Below are 23,678 nucleotides of genomic sequence, written 5' to 3'. Positions count from 1 at the left end.
AGAGGTTTTTGGTTCTTAAGTGGTCAATGAACCAAAACATGAAATCGAATTCCTATGGTCTAAGAATTTAATGGCGTATAAAGAAACTAATAACAAAGTAATTCTATTTTATTTTGTATTTATTTATTTGTAATCTATATTTCTTTTTGTAGTTTTTTGCTTATTAATAATGATATTTTACTTTTTCATTCCATTTCATTTCAGTCGCAAAAATTCTTTGGTGGTACGCACCCAGTTGAGTGTCAGAGTACATGCGATCATTGGTAAGTAAATTATGAGAGGAATCTGAAAGAAAACAAAACAAAATTAAAGAAAATATAGCCTAAAATCAAAATAACATTTTATTTCAAAATTTGATTTTTTTGTAATACATATTTAATAGGGTATTCATTCTACTAATGATCGTTCGATTAATCGAATAATTTCTTACGAATAATTACTCGAACAATTTAAAAAATGCCATTTTCGAATAACGAATAATTCGAACAATTTTATGTAGAATAATCGAATAAAACGAATAAATGTTCATATGTAATTAAATTTATTAAATTGCTTAACATTTTTCATAATTTCAAATTTAAATAATTCACAAAAATTGTATTGTTTCTGAAATTCGACAAATAACTAAAAACAAAGGGACTTTCGATCACTGTAGATGAGTTTTCCGATAGCTCCTTCTATAAGAATTTACAATTCAAAAAACAAATCTTTCACAATTTTTAACTTAGGACTTGATCCAATGAAAATAAAAGGTACGGAATAAAATATTTAGCTGCCGAAGTATTAGAAGACTTGCAATTAATAATCAAAATATTAACTTAGATTAAAGTGGAGTTGAATGTGATGGAGAATGTGATTTTGAAACGGTCGTCGAAAGTGATATTGAGGATGATATTTATAATGATTACATTGAAATACATGAAGGGCATGATCTTAAAATATATACGTAAGTGTTGCAAAATATTTAATAAATCGAATGATAAACACAAATATTGCTAACTAATGTTTTGTTGCAAGAAAAGCAACAAAACAATGTTCAAAATCATTATACATGATTTTGAACATTGTTGAACATCTTTGTCTAACATGGTAATAAACTTTTTGCGTATTTGTAAATGCGTCAATCATGCACTGCCTGACTTCAAATTAGCCACGTTCACTGACAATGATATCAAACTTTGGACAGATACCCTTTATTGTGTAATTCCCCAAGACCACTTTATTAAGCAAAGATTCGCCAACGCACAGTGGTATGAGAATAAAAAAAGAGGGAAATAAATCTGTAACTTCTAAACCCTTACGCCGATTTGAATGAAATTTCACATGCACAAAGAGGAAGTGTAGTCGAGTTTAAGTTTTGAATTTGGACCTCATGAGCCCACCAGGAGCTGGACCAGTGGTTCCTAAAATAAGACACCTCGGGTATGTTCAATTTTTAAAATGATCCTATTTCTTCGTTTGTGTTACGACTTAAAAAAAATTACACATATAGTATTCCATGAATTTTTTAATTGTCAAATTGTCATTTTTTAATTTTTGAAAAATAGACAAAATCCTCTATCCCTTGATATATAACATGTCTACCTTACGTTTTTTACGTGTCAAATAAATTAGGGAAAACTAAACAACTCGCTGAGAATTTACCTAGCACTGTTATTTACATTCATAAAAATGTTGTTATGTAGGTAACATGCTTTTTTATGAATTTCTATGTTAGGTAAATTCTCAGCGAGTTGTTTAGTTTTCCCTTATTTATTTGACACGTAAAAAACATAAGGTAGACATGTTATATATCAATGGATAGAGGATTTTGTCTACTTTTCAAAAAATTATATATATTTTGACAATTAAAAAATTCATGGAATAGTTTTTTGAAAAATATGACAAAAAATGCTTTTTATTGAATTTTGCATAGATACAAATTTTTCAAATTGAATTCAAATTTTTATTTATGAATATTTTTTAATAAAATTTCAGAGTTATGTAGATTTTCCTATTCAAAATGGAAAAATAAAAACAAATTTTGAAATTTGTTATCAAGTATCCCGCAATTCCCAAAAAAATCTTGAAAAATCCCAAAAATGGGCGGGGTTATCGGAACCCTTTACAAAATAATTAAGAACTTATTGGGCCATCTAAAATACTATATTTTGATATAGTATACTATATTTTGATATCGAGTATGCGATTTGAGAATTTTTGCCCTAAAGTTGAATTTTACATAAAAAATAGGCATTTTTTGAATGGACCTGATCCCGTCGGTATCAAAAATTATAAATGTTTTTTACATTTAAAATATTTGGCGTAAAGTTAACTTTTCAAAAAGTAGAAACTCATTATACATCCTCTTAGAAATTTTTTAGATAACTTAAAATGAATAAAAGTACTTTTTTCCCAAAAAAATGGCTAAAAATCGCCTTTTTTAATGTTTTTAAATTCAAATGAATATAACTTTGGACTCAGCCATGATTTTTAAACACTTCTTTCTTTATTTGATATATAAATCTATTGTTAATTCTATAAAAGAAAAATGGATAAAATCGGGGAATATTTGGAACCGCGGTCACCAAAAAACTTTAGTAGGGTGGGTAAAAATGTTGAAAATTAAATTTTCAAATTCGAATATCTCCTAAGCTATAAGAGATACAATTTGTTGTAAATAATTTAGAAATCGTGAATAATTAATTTACTAAAGAATTAGTTACTCAATTTAAAACCCGAATTAATGAACTACATAAAACAGTTCTTAATACGTTTATATTGTATTTGAATTCAGGATCATGTCCAACTAGCTCAAATTTTTTAAAGCATATCTCCAAAACGGAAACTAAAGGTTTTGCTAGTCAATTGTATTGTAGATTGTTCGGGAGTTATTCTGATCGGAATATTATTGTTGAAATTTTGATAATGGACTTCGTTTTCGAATGTTTTTTAACATTATCAATACTTGAATTGTTAACTTTAACGTTATTTTTTGTTTTTCTTTAACAATAAAATATTAAAAAACCGAAAACAAAACTTCATTCTTTACTTTTTAAAAAAAAATTAAATTATTCGAATAATTCGATTAATTTTAAGCGTGTGATCGAAATATTCGAACAATAGAAAAATCGAATAATTCGAATACCCTAATATTTAACTTTACCAAATTTAGTTAAAATCATAGAGAAATAAACATAGATCGAAAACTAGAGAAAAACAGAAAAATTGCTCAAAAATCAAACATATGGCTGTTGTTTTTGTTTTCACATATTTTTTTTACTAATTCATTCTCACCACTTATGTTACTGACAATTGAGTTAGGTCTTTGACAGGAGAGTTTCCGATCTATGTGTTTTTATATATGGCTAAATTTATATTCGAAACTTAATAATTTTGTATTTGTTTTTTTTTTTTTAATTTTATTGGAAATCTTTATTTGTTTATATATTTTCTTGCTTTTATTATAAACAATTTGTATTGTTATTAAAAAAAATAACTTAAATATTTTAATTTTATTACTAAATCGGTAGAGATATTTGGGAATACTTATATTGGTAATTGAATCTGAAATATCCAGTTTTCCATAACTCTGGCGCATAAATCAGGCTGAAGATGATCGATGCACAGTGGTTTAGAATTTTTTTTTTTGGAAATAATTCGGTATCTTGGGAACTATTGGAGATATTGTTATGAAATTTCACATGGTTTGAGCTGAGGTGGTTTCGAGTTGATTTACGTTTGTTCAGCTTCCCAGCTCTAATGGGGGCCAGTACGTAGCCCCTCAAAGTTGGTCACCTCGGGTCTCAAATTTTTTGAAAAAATCTGCAAAAATCCATTTATGATCCGAATGAGCTGAAATTTTGAATATAAATAGTTCTTGAGATATAAATAGTATTTTCGAGTTGATTTACGTTTGTTCAGCTTCCTTGGGCCAATGGGGGCCAGTGCGTAACCCCTCAAAGTTGGTCACCTCGGGTCTCAAATTTATTAAAAAAATTGCCAAAAATCCATTTATGATCCGAATGAGCTGAAATTTTGAATATGAATAGTTCTTGAGATATAAATAGTATTTTCGTGTTGATTTACGTTTGTTCAGCTTCCTAGTGATAATGGGGCCAGTGCGTAGCCCCTCAAAGTTCATCAACTCGGGTCTCAAATTTTTTTAAAAATTCGCCAAAAATCCATTTATGATCCGAATGAGCTGAAATTTTGAATATAAATAGTCCTTGAGAAGATCTACAAAAAATACAATTACAAGTGTAGGTTATCTATATGAGTTGAAGAGATATTCAGGTTTATTGATTTATTTTTTTTAATTTTGCTCGATCTTTTTATGCTTTTTATGCGGGCCTACGGAAGGTCCAAATTTATTTTTAAAATATCAGCAATCAACTATCAGCTAAATAAAATAACATACAAAAACTTGCCAACAGTTATCTCTTCCCCATAAAAAGTTATACGCACCCAAAGTTGGAAGTTGTAAAAAGGGCCGTATTTTTTACGTTTTTCCCCAAAAAAGTCCATATATTTTTTCTTTTGTAGAAAATGAAATTTCTTCGGGACTATATACAATTTGTATATGATCCGGAAAGATAACTTAATGCAAAAGCTTGTAAAGAAAAATTTGGCTCACTTAAGCTGACATACCACCCCCAGTACTGTCCAAACTTGGCCAATTTAAACAAAAAAAATTTCGGTTTGAGTAAAAAATTCTAAAAAGGCACCGAACGCCAAAGAGTCGGTTAAGCCAATCCGCCGAATCGTGAAATATTAGGACATTGTGACAATATGACATGATAGAAGACCTTGTGAATCCACCAATTGTATACTTGTTTTAAATCGCTATGCTTATTCGAAAAACTTTACTGATGAATGAACAGATTTTTTTATTATTTCTTAATTTCTTGATTTTTTTATTAGCAAAAGTCCGAAAATTAGGAACGCTATCGCACAGCCCGTATTTTAGCAGTACCTTTGTACGTTTTTTTTTTAGAAAAATCCCACCAGAAATTCTAAGAATTCTCCCCAGTTTATTTCTGTTTGTTTATAAACAAAATTATTTTACAGTAATTTAAAATTTTTTTTAATAATTTTTATAACAGTTTTTTCATGTTTTCTTTTTTTTTATTTGCGCTATATAAATATTTAATCTAGTAAATGAATATTGCATGATCTCATGCGGAATAATTTTTGGTGTGATTTAATAGTTTTATTTATTTTATTTTTTTGTGCTGAAAACTTTTTGTTATTGTTCTTTTTCCCACTTTTGAAATGTGATTAATTAAGTTTCAATGCAATACGGATGATGATGATGATGTATTTTGAAACATATGAAACGATTAATATGGAATTTTTGACAGTTCTAGGATTTAAAAAATTGCAATTGCATCAGAAAATTTTGTAAAATGCGGGAGTTAATAAAAAATATTAAACAAACAATATACAAATTTAAAAAAGTGCTAAATATTTACCTCCATTTATAAATTTAAATTTATGAATTTGAGGGTTATATATTTTAATATTCCGTCAGTAAATATTATAATTTTTAAATGATTTCTTTTTATTGTTAAGTATTTCCTTTAACTCATTTGGTATTCGTTTTGTGTTTGCTATAATTTTTTCTTTAGAAAAACTCTTGTCTGCTGAAGGAAGTGACTTGAGACGTGCCTTATTTTCGCTTAAGCAAGTCTTCCAAGAGGATAAAGATCTGGTGCATGCCTTTGTGGCATTAGGAGGACTCAATTGTTTGGTGCGTGTTGGTAATGGTGCTGATCAAAACTATCAAAATTATATATTGCGTGCATTGGGTCAGGTAAGTGGTATCTCAGCTATCTATTAAAAATATTCTATTCATGCACTGTTTATAAAATACTAAATATGTATTTATTATTATTTTTTTTTTGTTTTCAATTTAATTTCAATGATCTATCGATCCATTATAAAACAATTGCGTGTTATGATGTTTAGCAAACATTTTCTGCTCTTAGTCTTCTCCATAGAGAAAAACCATTGAACCCATCTATTATGCATTTAATTTTAAACAATTTAATCTTCTTCACACAACATTGCTTTATACAAATTTCAATCATTATAATTAATTAGATGTTAAATGTTAAAGCAGAGTCAAAAAACAAAAAAAAAACAAAAAACTCGCAATATTTAATAATTATATACATTTGTTATTTAATTCGATACATTCATTTATTTTAATTTCTTTTTTTGTTTGTTCATAATTTATACAATGTATCTAAAAATATTTTATATTATTTCTTATACACAGGTGATGCTTTATGTGGATGGCATGAATGGCGTTATGAAACATGAACCCACAATGCAGTGGCTCTACTCATTAATCGCCTCAAATTATCGTTCAGTGGTTAAGACTGCATTGAAATTGTTGTTGGTATTTGTGGAATATGCTGAATCAAATTGCCATGTCTTGGTTAGTGCCATACATGCGGTGGACAAACAACAAGGCACATTGCCATGGTCAAATATTATGAGGTGTGTAGCTATCTTTTGTTTTTTTTTTCATTTTGCATTTCGTATGTTTAACAAATAATACTAATTTCGTATTATTAGTTTTTATGAGTTTTATTATTGTTTTGTTTTTTTTTTTGCATCTATAAATGGTTGCTGTCGGCGAAATCTTAAAACACTTCAAAATTTAATGATCTGCATGAGTAATAAGTTTGAATGAAATATTTTGAAAAAAGAAAACAATTCATTGATAAAGTATTTAGTAACGTATAATTGTTAATTAAAATATTAAAGCATACCTTAAGGCGGCCGGGAAATGTAGAATAATAGTGTTGCCAGAAAAACGACAGTGTGGCCATAAATATAAAGGTTTCTTGTTGATCAGTGGTAGAGTGTCCAAAAAAACCGACAAATTTAAAAAACCGGTTTCCGGTTTAACCGAAAAAGTGTGTTTTTGAAAAAACCGGGTTTAATTGTTGTCTTTTAAAAAAACCGGTTAAACGGTTTCGGGTTTTGTCTTCAAAAAAACAGGTTTATATTAAATTTTTATTTAATATGTAAAAGGTCTCCTTAAAATTTATTTTTATTTATGGACGATAATAGGACTTGTGTACTAAATCTTCGGAAATTTTGCATTTTTGAATTCTAACGGCTCTATCTTAATGCAATTATTTTATATCTTTAACGAAATATTGTCAAATGCTATAATTTTCTATGAAATAAATCAATATTTTTAAAAATAGTATCAAAGTTTTTCATAAATATGTTTTAATGAGCTTTAGAAAATATATTTCATTAAAACCGGTTAACCGTCTTACAAAAACCGGTTTGTCAAAAACCCGAAAAGTTAAAAAAACCGAAACCAGTGGAGTTTACAAAGATGAAAAAACCGGTTGACCGGTTTTCGGTTTTGGACTCTAATCAGTTGGCTGCCAATAGCGAGGTAAATCCCTCGTCTCGGAGAGAGTTAGCTTATTTTTAGCCCTAGTTCAAAGGGTCGAATTCATAATTTACACCAATTTGGCTATATTCTAATTGTTTACATAAAGAAGACAATGAGCTAAAGAATATACGAATTCTTCAAATCTAATTCACTTGAACACTTCACTCCAATTCATTCTTAAACTATAAGCTACTCCTACTTTGTACTAACTCTTCTGTAGCGTAAAACTTCTGTCAAAATCGAAACATTTTGAAGTTTCCTAAATTTGCTCGATACGATTCAAAATCATTCAGTCAAAATATTATTTTTCATTTCACAAAATCTACATACAGTACACTGCAGTGAATAAAAGAAAAAATGATACATGAAAACAATGTATGGAGGGTTTATTGGATAAATTGTCCTCTATCGGTTGGGTATTTAAACAAAGGAATTATGTTAGAAGGTAAGAAATTAGTGAAACATTTGAGTATCCACATTTATATTAATTGAAAATCTCTACATGAAATTTCCTAAATTCTGGGAAGGAGCCATTCTACTATCCAATACATTTTAAAACGATACAGGACTTCAAAACAAATAAAAAATAAAACCAAAAAAGTACACATGAAAATATTCAATGAAGCTAAAGAGCGAAATATTGTCAGATCGTGTAAAAAGGATCCCACTACGGGAAAGAAAGCGTGCGCCCAAACCAAGACAATTTCGTAAAACTACAAAAATCAAAGGATTTTTCTTTTTGGAAAAATGTGTTGTTCACAGACGAGAGTCAATTTAACACATTTGGCACTGATGGAAAACTATATGTATGGCGAAAGGCTAATGAGGAACTCTTACCAAAACATGTTAAATCTACTGTAAATCATGGTGGTGGATCGGTGATGGTTTGGTGATCTTTCTCGGCATCTGGTACAGGTTCTCTTTATTTCATCGAAGGCATAATGGACCAAAAAATGTATTTAGAAATTCTAAAACTGGAATTTACCAAAGCAAAAACTGAGTCTACAAACAATTACTACTTCTACCAGGATAACGACCCTAAGCATAAAGCTTACAATGTCAGGTAGTGGTTGTTGTACAATTGTCCTCATATAATGGAGACACCTGCCCAGAGCCCTGAACCCCATCGAGAATCTTTAGAGCTATCTCGATAATGAAGTACAACACCACATTTCCTCTAAACGGGAGTTGAAAAGAGTTCTTACTGAGGAATGGAAACTAGTGGAAAGTATGCCCAAGCATGATCAAGCAAATGGATAGAGATGAAAAGATATGAGGAATGTCAGATAGAGTAAAGGTGTAGAAGAAATATAAAATAAGAAGTCAGATTAGGAGAAATAAGGAGATTAGTGTACTCCAGTCATTTGACGGATACTAGGTCACCCCGAAGAGATTTCCGTGTCTGGCGTGAGTAGCCAATAGCATTTCCTAATAAAGGCGTTGATGCATTGTAACTTCATGTCTGAGAGTTCAGAAAGACTATTGAAGGAATGATGTTATAGAAACCTAATGCATAGATCTCCTAATGCCGAGCAGTGACATAAAAGATACAAAAAATGGTCTTATTCTCCTCTTCATTCTTTCAGCTTCTACAGAAGTCATAGGACAGGCCAAGTTTTTTGTGCTTAAGCTAACAATGCAATTTTACAACTTAATCAAAGAATAATTAAACTTTACTCAACTTTACTGCGCTTTTGTTTAATTTTGCGTTATTAGAAACCAATTTTTAATTTGATTTAATTCATTCCCCTAAATTTCAGACTTCTAAAAGACTACGATAATGCCGATGCTGAATTGGTAATTTATGCTGCTTCCCTAATCAACAAAACTCTAGAGGGTCTCAATGATCAGGATAGTTTTTACGATGAAAGTGATTTGTTGGAACAACAAGGTATGGAATCTGTGATACAACATTATATGTCCAAGCCGGGAACGGATATGGACTTGTTAAATCAATTGCAACTTTATGAAGCAGTATTGAAGTAAGTTTTTGAATCTCTTCATAATTTCGTAATACTAATAACAATGTCCCATTTCCCTTACAGATTTGAAGACGGTGAATCGGATGGTACCCGACTGCCCGACAACACTTTACGTAAGACTCAACGTTTTCGCAGTTCTACCGATACGGCTGAACGCAGAAAATCAAGACGTCACAGCACGGGCACTAGTCCGGGTAGTATTAATAAAGTCTTACCAACCCACATGCGTTTAACACCCACCCAACCGGCCTTGGATGAGGATAGTTCGAGTTCAACGAATTCGGCGGAATTCAGTGGTGGTGTATTTGCGGAAAAGAAACGTGAGTGAAAATAAATTTCCAGGAGTTCCCAGCTATGTTTATCTATTGAGACAAGTTGGTTTTTGTTAATTTTCTGATTCTGATAGGTATATACCACCATAGTGGGGAGGGTATTATGCGTTTGTGCAGATCTTTGTAACGCCCAAAAATATTAGTCTAACACCCACCTTAAAGTATACCGACCGACTTAGAATCACTTTCTGAGTCGATTAAACGATGTCCGTCCGTCCGTCCGCTGGCTGTCCAAGTAAACCTTGTGCGCAGAGTACAGGTCGCAATTTTGAAGATATTTCGATCAAATTTGGTACATATTATTTTTTGGCCCAAGGACCAAGCCTATTGAAACTGGCTGAAATCGGTTATCATTATTTCACTTAGCCCCCATACAAATGTCCTTCCGAAATTGGACTTTATCGGTCATAAATGTTTAATTTATAAATGTATCTCCACAAATTGTGCTCCAAATAAGTTTTATATATACCAAATTCATGTCACCAAATTTTGTTACGATCGGTCCATAATTAGTCATAGCTCCCATATAGACCCGCTTCCGAAAATCACTTTAACGTGCATAAATCGCTTAAAAATTTTGGTATACTCACAAAATTCAACATAGTAATCTTTCATATAGACTTAAATCACACGACCTAATTTCATGATGATCGGTCCATAATTGCTCATAGCCCCCATATAAGGCCCACTTCCGAAAATCACTCAAAAATATAAATTATTGAAATTTTAAAAGGAAAATGGTTTTGCTCTTTTACTTAGTGTAGGGTATTATATGGTCGGGCTTGACAGACCATACTTTCTTACTTTTTTAAATATATTGAGATTTTGAATCGTTAAATAAGTTGGCTTTTGACTCTTAAATTTTTTAAAACTTAGAGCAGTTTTAGAAAAGTTCAGCGATTGTATTATGAAGGCTAATCTGTTAAATTTAACTTAAAAACTTTTTCTCCTTTCTAGCTCGTGATGGTGCTGGTGTTACCCCCGGCCTCAGACGTCGTCGCGAACGAGCCGAGAGACACCGAAGTTTCCTTAAAGAGCAACAGGAAGTTGCTGCAGCTGTGGCTGCCAATGGTTTTATGACTACGGAAGACAACAGAGGCAATATCGGTAAGTTTTCACTCCCTGAAATAGCATAACTTTAAAGTGTTGTAAATTTAAGAATTCATTCTAATATTGTTTGTCTAAAAAAACTATAAATAAGAATCAACATAATTTAACCCCGTTTTCTTCCTACCGCCATTTATCATCCATGTGTAATCACACTTCATTTCTCTTTCTTTTTTGTTTTGTTTTCGTTTCCGTTTTTTGTTGTTGTTTACCTAATTCTAAATCATTTCACAAATGTATTGGCTCGTTTAATGGAAATATCATGTGAATGCTTTAAAAAAAATAATTGCCCTCGTGTAAAGGACAACTTGTTACCGCCATACCAGTGACATTGAAAAATGGCGACAGTCCTCCAGAATCATTAAATATCATAAATGAGAATAATTGCAACTACAATAATAACAGCAATCATATCACCAATACCACCAACAACAACCACAACAATAATAATAATAATTTAAAGCATTCTTATCAAATCAATAATAATAATAGTATCAATCATTCTAATGTTAATGCCAATTTAAATGTCATTGTCAATGCAACTGCCAATGCAAATGCTACTAACAATAACAATGCTCTTATAACCAACAATCATCACCACCACAACATCATCACCAATTCCAATTCCAATACAACAACAACACATAACCACAACAACAATCACATCAATCTATTGAGTCCTACGAAACAATTATTGGGCACCAACACCATCTCAATTATCAACAATTCCTTTGATAAATCCAATACAAATAAACTACAACATCTTCAACACAACCATCATCATCATGCGAACGCCCCAGCAGTCACCTCTCCAGCAGCAGAATTTTACAATAAGAAAAATCTGTTCATGGAACGTAATGCCACGGTCATTAATGGCCTCAAGAAGAATATACAGCGTCACAATACCACGGGTGAAGCCAATAATCTGGAAGCAGTAGTGCATCAAAATCACTGTGATAATGTTGTAAATTATAAGAAATTCGAAAATGATGCAAATCGTTTGAACACCTACTACAATCAAATCAATAATAGTACACCAAAGAATCAGCAACACCAACAATCAATACAGTCACCACCCACCACCACCACCACCACAACATCGCCAATAAAACACAATTTGTCCTCCTTAAATTCAAGTCCAAAGAAACCCTTAAATTCTACTACAACTTCTACTGCAACTACTACTAATCCTTCTACAGCGGCTAGCTATGAATATACACCACAAACCTCTACACCCCACAACTCGCCCCTGAAAGTGGCCGCCCATCAAACAACAGCATCAATGGAGGATAATTTTACAACAACAACAACATGTAGCACACCTTCAACACCTCAGCGCGTTATGTCACCACCGGTTTCATATCCTGTACAAAATGCCTATAATAACACTTTAATGACCACAACATCAGTGGCACCACCGCCTCCACCTCCGCCACCACCACCACCAGATTTATGGGGTTATGCGAATATTAATATGCGTATGCCTCCGCCTCCACCACCACCACCTTATTATTACCAGAGCTACAATCAAAATACTACTACTTCCACTAATAATAATATTCCAAATTCCAATCAAGCCAATAACGCGGTAAATACTACTAATAATATAAATCTTAACAGCAACAGTGATCCTTCTCCTGTTGATCTATTACAAATTAATGGTAAGTTCTTACAAAGTTTAGTGTGGAGTTAGTATAAAAATTACAATTGCAAAGACAAAGACAATGTTTTTCAAAACTCTTTTAAAACTTCTATTTGTCTCTCTTACTCCCATTTTTTCTCAGGGTCAAATGTTGAAGGATCAATTTCCTGTACGATATTATGAGCCAGCTAATTATGATTATTTTTAATAGGAAATTTTTGTATTTAACTAACATATTATTTGTGTATTTTATGCGGATGTTTCTAACATCTCCAATTCAGGACCATATTTGAGTTGGTAATGGATTTAATATTGGTTTCTTAGTCGATCGAACTAGTCATTCAATTGACATTTAACCGTTTGAGGACCACGGGGACACCGATGTCCCAACACAAAATTATAGAATAACTAAATAACGAAAAACTTATGGGTTCCATTTTAATTTTAATTAGTTCGTAAACGTGCCTCTTATTAATGTGTTTAGATTGAAACAAGTTCGGTTACAGCATATATTTTTTTGTTTTGTGTGCAAAAATTGTTCAAAAATTTGTCTTATGGTCGTGAAAGTGTTAAAAACCGCTCCTTTTTATACTCTTCATTTTCACATGACTGGTAAGGTATTATAAGTTAGTCATTTCGTTTGTAATTTCGATAATATTCATTTGTGAATCTCCAAAGTATTTATATTCAGGATCCTTCTATGTATATGACTGAAAAATGCAAGATTTTTTCAAATGTTCAGCTTTTATTTTGAAACTTTTGTTCAATATAAATTTACTCAAAATATTGGCCATTGTTATCTATGATATTTTTCCATCTTTCTGGCAAAATATGGATTCCGAGCCAAAAAACGAATCAAGCCAATTTCGGATACTCTGTTCCAAATTGAAGCGTATCCCAGAGTGAGCGTTCTGCTTCGATCGAAACAAATAGTAGTCGGACGGAGCACGGTCTGGAATATAAAACGGGTGTGGCAAAATATCCCAACCACTTCATTCTAAATAGTTTTTAACAAAAAAAAAGTTTTGAAAATTTAAAAAATGGGATTTTTTTGGATATAATATTCCTACCAGGGTCGGGGTTATCGGAACCCTTTGCAAAATAATTAAGAACATATTGGGCCATCTAAAATTGGTTACTATATTCTGATATCGACTATGCAATTTGAGAATTTTTGCCCTAAAGTTTAATTTTACATAAAATATAGGCGTTTTTTTGGATAGACTTGGTCCCCTCGGTATCAAAAGTTTTAAATTTTTTATTCATTTAAAATATTTAATCTTTAGTTAGCTTTTTGAGAAGTATAAATACCTTATACATCTTCTGAGAAATTTTTTAGATAACTTAAAAAGAAAAGAAATTGCGAAAAATCTAAATTTTTTAAATTCAAATGCATATAAATTTGAACTAAGTCATTATTTTCAAATAATTCTTGTTGTATTAGACACACACAGTTGTTGTTAGTCCAATAAAGGGAAAATCGGGATATATTTGTACCTGGAGTAGGTTGGGTATAAATGTTGATAATTTAATTTTCAAATGCGAATATCTCCTTAGCTATAAGAGATAATTGATAGCTACGACGAGGTTTTTTGTAGTACTCGACGAGGAGATTCAATATATTCTTTTTGAAATCGGAACACAAACGAAGAAATTCAATTCTAATTTGGGGACCCTGGCCGCACCCATATCATCCAAATTCAAAACTTAAACTCGACAACACTTCCACTTTGCGCATGTGAAATTCCATTCAAACCGGACTAACAGAAGTTACAGATTTATTTCCCTCTTTTTATACCCTTCACCTTCGTGAGAAGGGTATATATAAGTTTGTCATTCCGTTTGTAATTTCTACATTTTTCATTTCCATATAGAAAGCGGAGTCGATTAAGCCATGTCCGTCTGTCTGTCTGTTGAAATCAATTTTCTGAAGACCCCAGATATCTTCGGGATTTAAATCTTCAGTAATTCTGTCAGACATGCTTTCGAGAATTTTGCTATTTAAAATCAGCAAAATCGGTCCACAAATGGCTGAGATATGAGGAAAAAACTAGGACTACCTTGATTTTTTACCTAATTTTGACCTACATACATATATCTGGATTACTAAGTCATTAATATAGACAATGTGGATAGATATTTCAAAGACCTTTGCAACGACGTAGTAACTTGGACCTACAATGGGTCAAAATCGAAAAAAAAATTTAAACCGATTTTTTTTTCACCCAAAAAAAAAATTTAAAAACCCAAAATTTTTTTTTTAAATTTTTTAAAAAAAAAAATTCAAATTTAAGAAAAAAATTCGAAAAAATTTGTTATCCAAAAAATGAAAAAAAGCAACTTTGGAAAAAAAAATTTTGTTTACCTAAAAATATTTAAAATTTGTATTTTGAAGTATAATTTGGTGAAGGGTATATAAGATTCGGTACAGCCGAATATAGCTCTGTTACTTATTTTAAACTCAAATACATATATGGCCGCGCCCCTATAGTCCAAATTCAAAACTTAAACTCGAGAACACTTCCTCTTTGCGCATGTGAAATTCCATTCGAACCGGACTAACATGTTAGAAGTTACAGATTTATTTCCCTCTTATTTTTCTATACCACTGTGCGTCGTCTATAACGCCATATAAATTCGGACTGACAACGGGTTAAAATCGGTAAAAAATATTTTTCCTCGAATTTTTTTTACAAAACAAATGTTTTCTTCCAATTTTTTTTCAGAACCATTTTCTAGCACGCAACAATTTTTTTCACCAAAACATTTTTTTGTCAAAAAATGTTTTCAACGAAAATGATTAAAATTTTGTCGCAGACGAATATGTATAGCTCTCTTACTTTTTTTGAGCAATATGTTTATATTACGTCCAGATAACAGGAGAAACTTATATACAGTCTCTTGGATTTAATTTTTTTTTACATTTATAGATTTGGATTGGATTAGTTAGATTTTATATACAATTATGAGATAAATAATCAGTCAGTCATCTCATCAGAAAATTTGTGATATATACACGAAGTTTGTCCAGCTAAATATTTCATATAAGAAATTGATCGTTTGATCATCTGAAAATTTCATATAGGAAACTGATCGTCAACTACAAATATTCTATTCCTATAGTAAATTCTCGTATGATCAGTATGTCTATACGAAATAGACAATCGATCATACGAAAATTTGAGCTACATAAGCAAACAGATTTCAATAGAAAGTTTTGGCCAGGTTAAAAAAATTGCATAGGAAATTGATCGGAAACTGATCGCCAGCTTAAAACATCTTTTAGAAATTATCTAACATCTCTTTGTCTTTGCAATTGTAACTTTGTCTCCTAATGCAAAAAAATTTAAATAAATAAATTCATTCATTTTCATGTTTTTTTTTTAACAATATTGCGGCTTTACAATGCAATTAATTAATGATCACCATCTAAATATATGTTTTTTTTAACACTCTGCTCTCTTGCTGAAATTGTCTATATATTTTTATTATACTTTTCAACTAATATCTATATTTTTCACAAATTATCTAACCAGAATCCGATAATGAGGATAAAAAACTCTTACTGCAGCTGAAACGTGATCACACTGTTAAAGATTTAACCCAGAAATTGTGTAATTTACCCACCAGTCCTACACAGGATGATAAATTACAAAACCGTATTGTTGGCGATATGTCGGGTTTAATATCGAAAGCTAAAGAGGGCCTGGCGAAAAGCAAAAGTAAAGGCGAAATGTCAAGGTGAGTAAATAAAAATTTAAGTAGTTTTCAAAATTGTTGTTTTTATTTATCACATTTATCAGTCCATTTGATCAATTAAATACAAAAATTAAGCGTATTGAGCAGCATACTTTTCATAGGCAGCAATGTAAGCAGCCTTGGCAGCATCTTGGCTCATGCCCTTGTGGCTGTTCCAGGCTTCCCATTTGGCCTTGTTCTTTAAATCCAAAACACCGGGTTTGTCACAGTTGCAATCGCCAGCGGTGGCTTGTTTGTAGAGACCATAGAACTCCAAGAATACATTATCTGGGGGAGTCTTGGTGAAAGACTTGGCTTTTTGGGTAGCGGTGGCGAACTATAATGAAAAATTATTTTTTATTAAGAATTTAGTTTATAAATTCTTGTTTATTTTAAAAAACTTACATCCATTTTTTTCTGAGTTAGAAAAGGTTCCCAAATAATTTTATGAAAAGTTAAAAGAAAATTTAGCTAAGTTAATTTGTTTTCTTTAATAATTGATTTCTTTAATTTAACTTACCTATTGATCTTTACACTGAAGTGTTAATGAATGTTGAGCAATTAATTCAATTGAATTTATATACTTTTTCGATATTAGTTTTTTTTACTTTTTAAGTTTATCAGGGAGTATGTTTTTATGATCATTTAACCTTTTAGTGATAAGCTTTTTTTTATTTCCCTTTTAAATTTTGATAAAATCATTTGTTACTGCAAATTCATTCAAATTTCGATCGTTAGCAATGAGCGATAAAAGTGATTAATAAAAAATAAGAGTTTCCGTCATAAGAATTCATTCCATTTGTAGATTTTAGAGAGCTGAAGATTATTTTAATATTTTAATTTTTTATTTGACAAGCGATCAGTTTCTTGTTTCCGAAATTGTTATCATACAAAAGATCGATTCTCTGTACAACATTTTGGGGTGATAAATGTTCAATTTTCTTCAGGATATTTTGTACTGGCCAAGAGATCAATTTCTTTTAGGAAATTAAAACCATTAAAATCATAATTTTCATTAGATGATTATGATCAAACAAAACATCAATTTCCTTCCGGATATTTTGATCAAACAAACGATCAATAACAAGAGACCAATTTCTATTTTTTTAATCTTGTTTAGGAAACTTTGTTGAAAATCAAACAAAACATCAATTTCCTTCCGGATATTTTGATCAATTTTTTTACAATATTTTTTTCCAAAAAGTGATAGATTTTCTTTATTAAATTTTGATTAAAAAAGTGATCAATTCCTTAAGGAAATTTGAATCAAAAAATTAATTAATTTCTTTAAGTAAATTTTGATGAAAAACATTCTCAAAATTAATTTGTTTTATGAAATTATGATCAAACCATCGATCGATTATCCCTTTAGAAATTTTGTACTGATCAAGCGATAAATTTCTTTTAGTAAATTTAAAGTATACAGTCAGTCATAATTATCTGTAGTAAATTTTGATCAAACAAAAGATATATTTTCTTTTCGATATTTGAATCAAACAAACGATCAATGGCAAGAGAAACTCCCTTTTAAAGATATTTTGAACGAAAATGTTTCTTTAGCTAATTTTATTGAGTGTATTACTTAAAACTGTGTGATTTTTTCAAATGTTTAGTTTTTATTTTGAAACATTTGTGCAATATAAATCTATTCAAAGTATTGGCCATTGTTAGCTTTGACATTTTCCCATCTTTCTGGCAACATTTGGATTCCGAGCCAAAAGAACTGCTCATCTTTTGAGGCCAAGAACGAATCAAGCCAATATCGGATACTCTGTTCCAAAGTGTAGCGTATCACAAAGAGAGCATTCTGCATCGATCAAAACAAATAGTAGTCGGACGGGACACGGTCTGGACTAACAAAAGAGAATGAAACAAAACTTCCCCACCACTTCATTATAAATGCTTTTTAACAGGTATTGCAACATGTGACCCAGCGTTGTCATGATGGAATATTAGGGTTTCATATCTGGCCGCTTCAAACGAATCAGTTGCGTTCGGTACAGGTTCCTTGTGATGGCCTTGTCAGACTTCAGCAGCTTACAAGAGATAGCTCCCTTTACCTCCCTCCAAAATACAGAAAATTACCTTAGCGCCATGGATATTTGGCTTTGTTGTCGCTTCGGCTGGTTGGTCGGGCTTCACTTGCGATCTCTTACTCTTCGGGTTATCGTAATGTTTGCATTTTTCATGGCAAGTAATGATTCGTTGCAAATAAGATTTTCTAGCATGATTTCTTACATGCAAAATCGTCTTTCAAGGTCTCTCGGGTTCAATTCGTATGATATTAAATTTCCCTGATTTTGGATGAATACTAATATTCGTTAACGTTTTGAAGTAGTTGCTTGAGTAGCTCGTAATGATCTTGCAAGTTCTTGTTGAGTTTGACAACAATTTTCATGGAGTAATGCCTCCAATTTTGGTCTTAAAACTTTTTTGGCTGGCCTGGGTGATCAAAATCACCACTTCTAAACCTCACAAAATATCTATCGCGCGATGAAAAACATTCACCAAAAACTTTGGTGAGAAATTGGTGTGCTTGAAGGGCACATTTTTCAAATTAAAGAAGTAAAGCAAAACTTCCCGCTTATAACGTTTTGTTGGTACAAAATTCAAAATATTCGAAGCAAGAAAAAACTTTTTTGTTTACACTATAATGTTCAATAAGTAAGTGAGAATAAATGACAGATATGTACCCTTCAAAATGACATTTAAATTATTAACAAACAAAAACCGCATTCAAAAGATACGCCATCTATTGTAAATCCCGCATTTTTAAGTCATACATCCAATACAAACAATTTCGTTTAGGATCAATTTGTTTTAGTAAATTTTGATTACAAAATGTCAATTTCCTTTAGGAAACTTTACTCGAACAGGAGATCAATTTCGGAAGTTTTGACCAAATCAATTTGCTTTAAGAAATGCTGAAGTAATTAGAACATTTTGAGCTGTCCAAACTATGAATTCTTGTTTTCAAAATTGTTAATTGAGCGGACCAAGTGATCAGTTGTGAAATTTGTATTTGGACAAGCGAAATTTTGAGCTGACCAAATGATTAATTTCATTTAACAAATTTTATCAAAGAATCGATACATCAAACTGCTTTAATAAATTTTAAGCTAACAAGCGATTAAATTAATAAAATTTACTTCTTTTAATAGTAGCAGACCTAAAAACCTTTATGGACTTTGCCAATATTTCTCCCTTTAGATTATATTAGCAGTTTATTTAAATGCAAGATAATTTCTTATCAATGAAACACCTGCACTTTTTTATTTATTTATTATTTTTTATAAACAATTTATTAAAATTTGATTTCCACAAACAAAATTCACAAATTTAAGCATATTTGGGAGCATATTTCTGATAGACAGCAATATACGCCTGCTTGGCGGCATCTGGAGACATGCCCTGATGTCTTACCCAGGCATCGTATTTAGCTTTGGCAGTTAAATCGGTTACACCGGGCTTGGCAATATTGCAGTCTCCTGCAGTGGCTTGTTTGTAGAGACCGTAGAATTCCAAAAATTCTTCATTAGTGGGTTTCTTGGTGAAGGCTTTAGCTTTTTCGCAGGCAGTGTTGAACTAAAAGGAATGACATATTTCAATTAAATACATATAAGATTTATATATTTTATAGGATACTTACATCCATTTTGTTTAAAAATTCTTGAGTTATTTCTTTGGTCTTTACAATTGTAATCCAATTTTGAACTGTGTCTATAACAGTGATTTTCTTGAGTTTTATAGTTGCAGTAATTCTAGAAGCTACAATATTTGCTGGTATTAAAGTTAAATCTTATCACCTGATTATCTATTTGATTTATTGTAACTCAATAAATCATAACATTTAATACAAAGTTAATAAATTTGATTTTTATGTTGGGTTATTCTGGTGCCTAAAACGAAATTGGCTTTAGATAATTACATGAACAGAATATGTTTGTATTTCCGCAATTATACCTTAAAATTGTAATGCTTTATGATTTATTCCTAACGATCTATTAAGAATTCTTCAAAACTACTGATGTAATCACTATAAAGAGAGAGCCTTTTCTTCCTGATAGTGCTGGTTCACACACGTCAAGTTTACTTGAGTATGTCTTGAGTTTCTGGAAGAGAGAGAGGAAGAAAAAGAGGGAAATCTTTCAAATCTCATCTCCTCTTTCATCTACAAGTAAACTTGAACCAGCACTTATTCTTTGCTTTTACATCAGAGATCGAAAATAACTCGTCCATATACCAAAAAACCCAAATTGTGATTTATATTTTTGTGATAAAAATAAATCACTGAAAATAACAGTTATAAAATGATTTTTACTTAAATGGTTTGGTATGACCTTTATTCGTCTTGTTTGTTTTTAATGGTTTGGTGTGAGATAAACAATTAATTTGTTCTTGTTCTTAATAACTGTCACTTTCTCTTTTATTTACATACAATAACATATTATTAGTAATTTTTAACAAATTATGGAAATAATATAATAAGTATGAAGTAATGAAGTCTGAGTAACAGAAATGAGATTTTTTTTAAATTGTTATTAATCTTTTAATAAATTTTATATATTTAAGCGTTGATTTGCATCAAATGCATTTTTGCCATTTATTTTTCATGTTCGCAAATAAAAGTCACAAGCTGACCTTTACGAAAAAAAATTATAAATCACTCATCCAGATTATTTGTGTTTGTTTCTCTTCTGTTTCTCACAACCCCAAACCTAAAATGTTCTCGAATAAATCACTCTCTCAGTGATATATCACAAAAAATTATTTTTAAATGACTGCGAATGAGAATTCACCATTGAAATCAAAGTGAACCCGTTATTTTCGGTCTCTGTTTTACATATAAAATGTTGTGAAATAAAATCATAAAACCAGAATTAATAAATCTTTGGGAATTAACAAAATCTAACGGAATGTAAAGAAGCTAAAAAATCGATCGGAATAATAACTTTGGAATTAAACTATTCCGAATATAATTTGTGTCAGGCCTGTATTTCTGTTCAAGAAAATACTGTTCGAGAGAAGGGTATATTCGGCTGTGCCGAATCTTATATACCCTTCACCAAATTATACTTCAAAACAAAAATTTTAAATATTTTTAGGTAAACAAAATTTATTTCTTTTCTTTTTTGTAAAATAAAATTTTTTGATTTTTATTTTTTAAATTTTTATACCCTTCACCTTCGTGAGAAGGGTATATATAGTTTGTCATTCCATTTCTAATTTCCACAATATAATTTTCCGATCCTATAAAGTATATATATTCTGGATCCTTATAGATAGCGGAGTCGATTAAGTCATGTCCGTCTGTCTGTCTGTTGAAATCAATTTTCTGAAGACCCCAGATATCTTCGGAATCCAAATTTTCAATAATTCTGTCAGACATGTTTTCGAGAAGTTTCCTATTTAAAATCAGGAAAATCGGTCAACAAATGGCTGAGATATGAGGAAAAAAACCAGGAGTTTGTCATTCCGTTTGTAATTTCTACATTTTTCATTTCCGACCCTATAAAGTATATATATTCTGGATCCTTATAGATAGCGGAGTCGATTAAGCCATGCCCGTCTGTCTGTCTGTCTGTCTGTTAAAATCAGGAAAATCGGTCAACAAATGGCTGAGATATGAGGAAAAAAACCAGGAGTTTGTCATTCCGTTTGTAATTTCTACATTTTTCATTTCCGACCCTATAAAGTATATATATTCTGGATCCTTATAGATAGCGGAGTCGATTAAGCCATGCCCGTCTGTCTGTCTGTCTGTCTGTCTGTCTGTCTGTCTGTCTGTCTGTCTGTCTGTCCGTCTGTTAGTTGAAATTAATTTTCTGAAGACCCCAGATATCTTCGGGATCCAAATCTTCAATAATTCTGTGCGACATGCTTTCGACATGCTATTTAAAATCAGCAAAATCCGTCCATAAATAACGGAGATATGAGCAAAAAACCGGGACGACCTCGATTTTTGACCTATTTTTGATCTATATATGGATTACTAAGTCATTAATATAGACAATGTGGATATCTAATGATAGATATTTCAAAGTCTATTGCAACGATGTAGATAAGGCTATAGTAAGTTGGACCTACAATGGGTCAAAATCGGGAAAAATATTTTTTGACCCGAATTTTTTGAAAAACATTTTCAAAAAAAAAAAAATTGTGAAAAACAATTTAAAAAAAAATTAAATTTTGTTTACCTAAAAATATTTAAAAAAAATTATTTTCAAGTATAATTTGGTGAAGGGTATATAAGATTCGGCACAGCCAAATTAGCTCTCTTACTTGTTTTATATATAAAATTTTTTCTTGAGAATTTTAATTGACTTTAATTTTCTGTCGGTTTTATTCGGAACAATCATTAGCCATTTTCTTGAAAATTGTCTTGTAAAACTCACTGTCTTTCTTCTTCTTTTAATTTTTTTCTTATTTGAAAAAAAAAATTAAAATTTATCAACTACTGTCATTTAATTGCTTCCAATTAGTCTAATCAAAATCTTATCAAAACCCAAATCTAAAGTAAATATACACGTATACTCACTTGTTTGTATATATTACATACCGGCATTTAATAAACCGGTTACCAATTCTCTTATCTCTGCAGAAGGCGGTAGTTCCAATAACGACTTTTAGCCTAAAGACATGTGCCCAGTTGGGGCTTATCATCTTTTCAATATTTATATGTACAATGCAAGTGTTTAAACTTACTAATTTGTATGTGGTAATTTAGTGGGCAAAAACAAAAATTAAGTAATAAAAATATTGTCATCATTATTTCTACAAAGTTATCAAAAAGTACGAAAATGTAGATACATTGAAATAAATGTTTACGAGTTATTGATATATTTATATAGTAGAAACTTATGTATGCAATTATACACTCGAAATCGTTTGATTAATGTTAATTTAAAGAAGAAAGTGTAAATTCATAGGTATTTTACTCATAGACGTTCCTAGGATTTCGAAAACCTTGACCGGTAAAATAAAATTTTCAAGAAATTCGTAAAAGTTAAAACTGATTCCATTATTTTTTTAACTCATATGATACGGGCACCGATTGTTGTGCGTTTTCTATAAAAAACATTTATTTTTGGTTCCCCACATTTATAGAGGATAATGTATTTTCCGAAAATGGACCTTATATACCCATTAGTAAGATCGTTGCACAGTTGAAATAAATTATCGATATTTATGCGCGATGTGGGTGATTGTCATATGGGAGCTACTGCAAATTATGGACAACTGCTCGTGTCACAAAAACCGATAAATAGTATGATTTTCGAATACAATTTTGGTTCGATGTCAATATTTATAAGATTTTTATGTAGGTGAATGTGTTTTTCGTAAGTGATGCTTATATGGGACCTATGACCAATTAAGGGCAGATTTTCATAAAATTTAGTGCGGCGATTTGTATATATACAATATTAGGATTATTTATACCGAATTTTAACCTGATTTAAAGAAGTGCAGAT

General features: G+C 30.9%; 2 protein-coding genes across 4 annotated transcripts in view; one reads left to right on the top strand and one right to left on the bottom strand.

Moving 5' to 3' along the window:
* Fhos (Formin homology 2 domain containing) overlaps positions 1–23,678 on the top strand; it is a 220,134-nt gene that overhangs the window by 173,579 nt on the left and 22,877 nt on the right. Inside the window, exons 6-14 of the mRNA XM_065505007.1 lie at positions 205–263; positions 5,610–5,794; positions 6,263–6,486; positions 9,166–9,387; positions 9,451–9,707; positions 10,677–10,826; positions 11,129–11,281; positions 11,471–12,487; positions 16,005–16,209. Of these exons, the coding sequence (XP_065361079.1) occupies positions 205–263; positions 5,610–5,794; positions 6,263–6,486; positions 9,166–9,387; positions 9,451–9,707; positions 10,677–10,826; positions 11,129–11,281; positions 11,471–12,487; positions 16,005–16,209 (2,472 nt within the window). The remainder of the gene's footprint in view (positions 1–204; positions 264–5,609; positions 5,795–6,262; positions 6,487–9,165; positions 9,388–9,450; positions 9,708–10,676; positions 10,827–11,128; positions 11,282–11,470; positions 12,488–16,004; positions 16,210–23,678) is intronic.
* Positions 16,231–19,946, bottom strand: LOC135954774 (acyl-CoA-binding protein-like). Of its 3 annotated transcripts, none has more exons than XM_065505005.1 (2): positions 19,856–19,861; positions 16,231–16,543 (listed from the first exon to the last, which is right to left on the bottom strand). In XM_065505005.1, exons 1-2 carry the CDS (start codon positions 19,859–19,861, stop codon positions 16,298–16,300), a joined length of 252 nt encoding a protein of 83 aa, XP_065361077.1. In that variant the 3' UTR covers positions 16,231–16,297. The 3 variants fall into 3 exon arrangements, with proteins under 3 accessions (XP_065361077.1, XP_065361078.1, XP_065361076.1); XM_065505006.1 differs by lacking the exon at positions 19,856–19,861 and adding an exon at positions 16,612–16,673; XM_065505004.1 differs by lacking the exon at positions 16,231–16,543 and adding an exon at positions 19,476–19,791 and having other exon boundaries at positions 19,856–19,946.

This window comes from Calliphora vicina, chromosome 3 (assembly GCF_958450345.1).
Source record: "Calliphora vicina chromosome 3, idCalVici1.1, whole genome shotgun sequence".
NCBI classification, from domain to species: Eukaryota; Metazoa; Arthropoda; class Insecta; order Diptera; family Calliphoridae; genus Calliphora; species Calliphora vicina.
The sequence above is the reverse complement of the archived record's forward strand: the minus strand, read 5'-3'. Positions and strand labels throughout refer to the sequence as shown.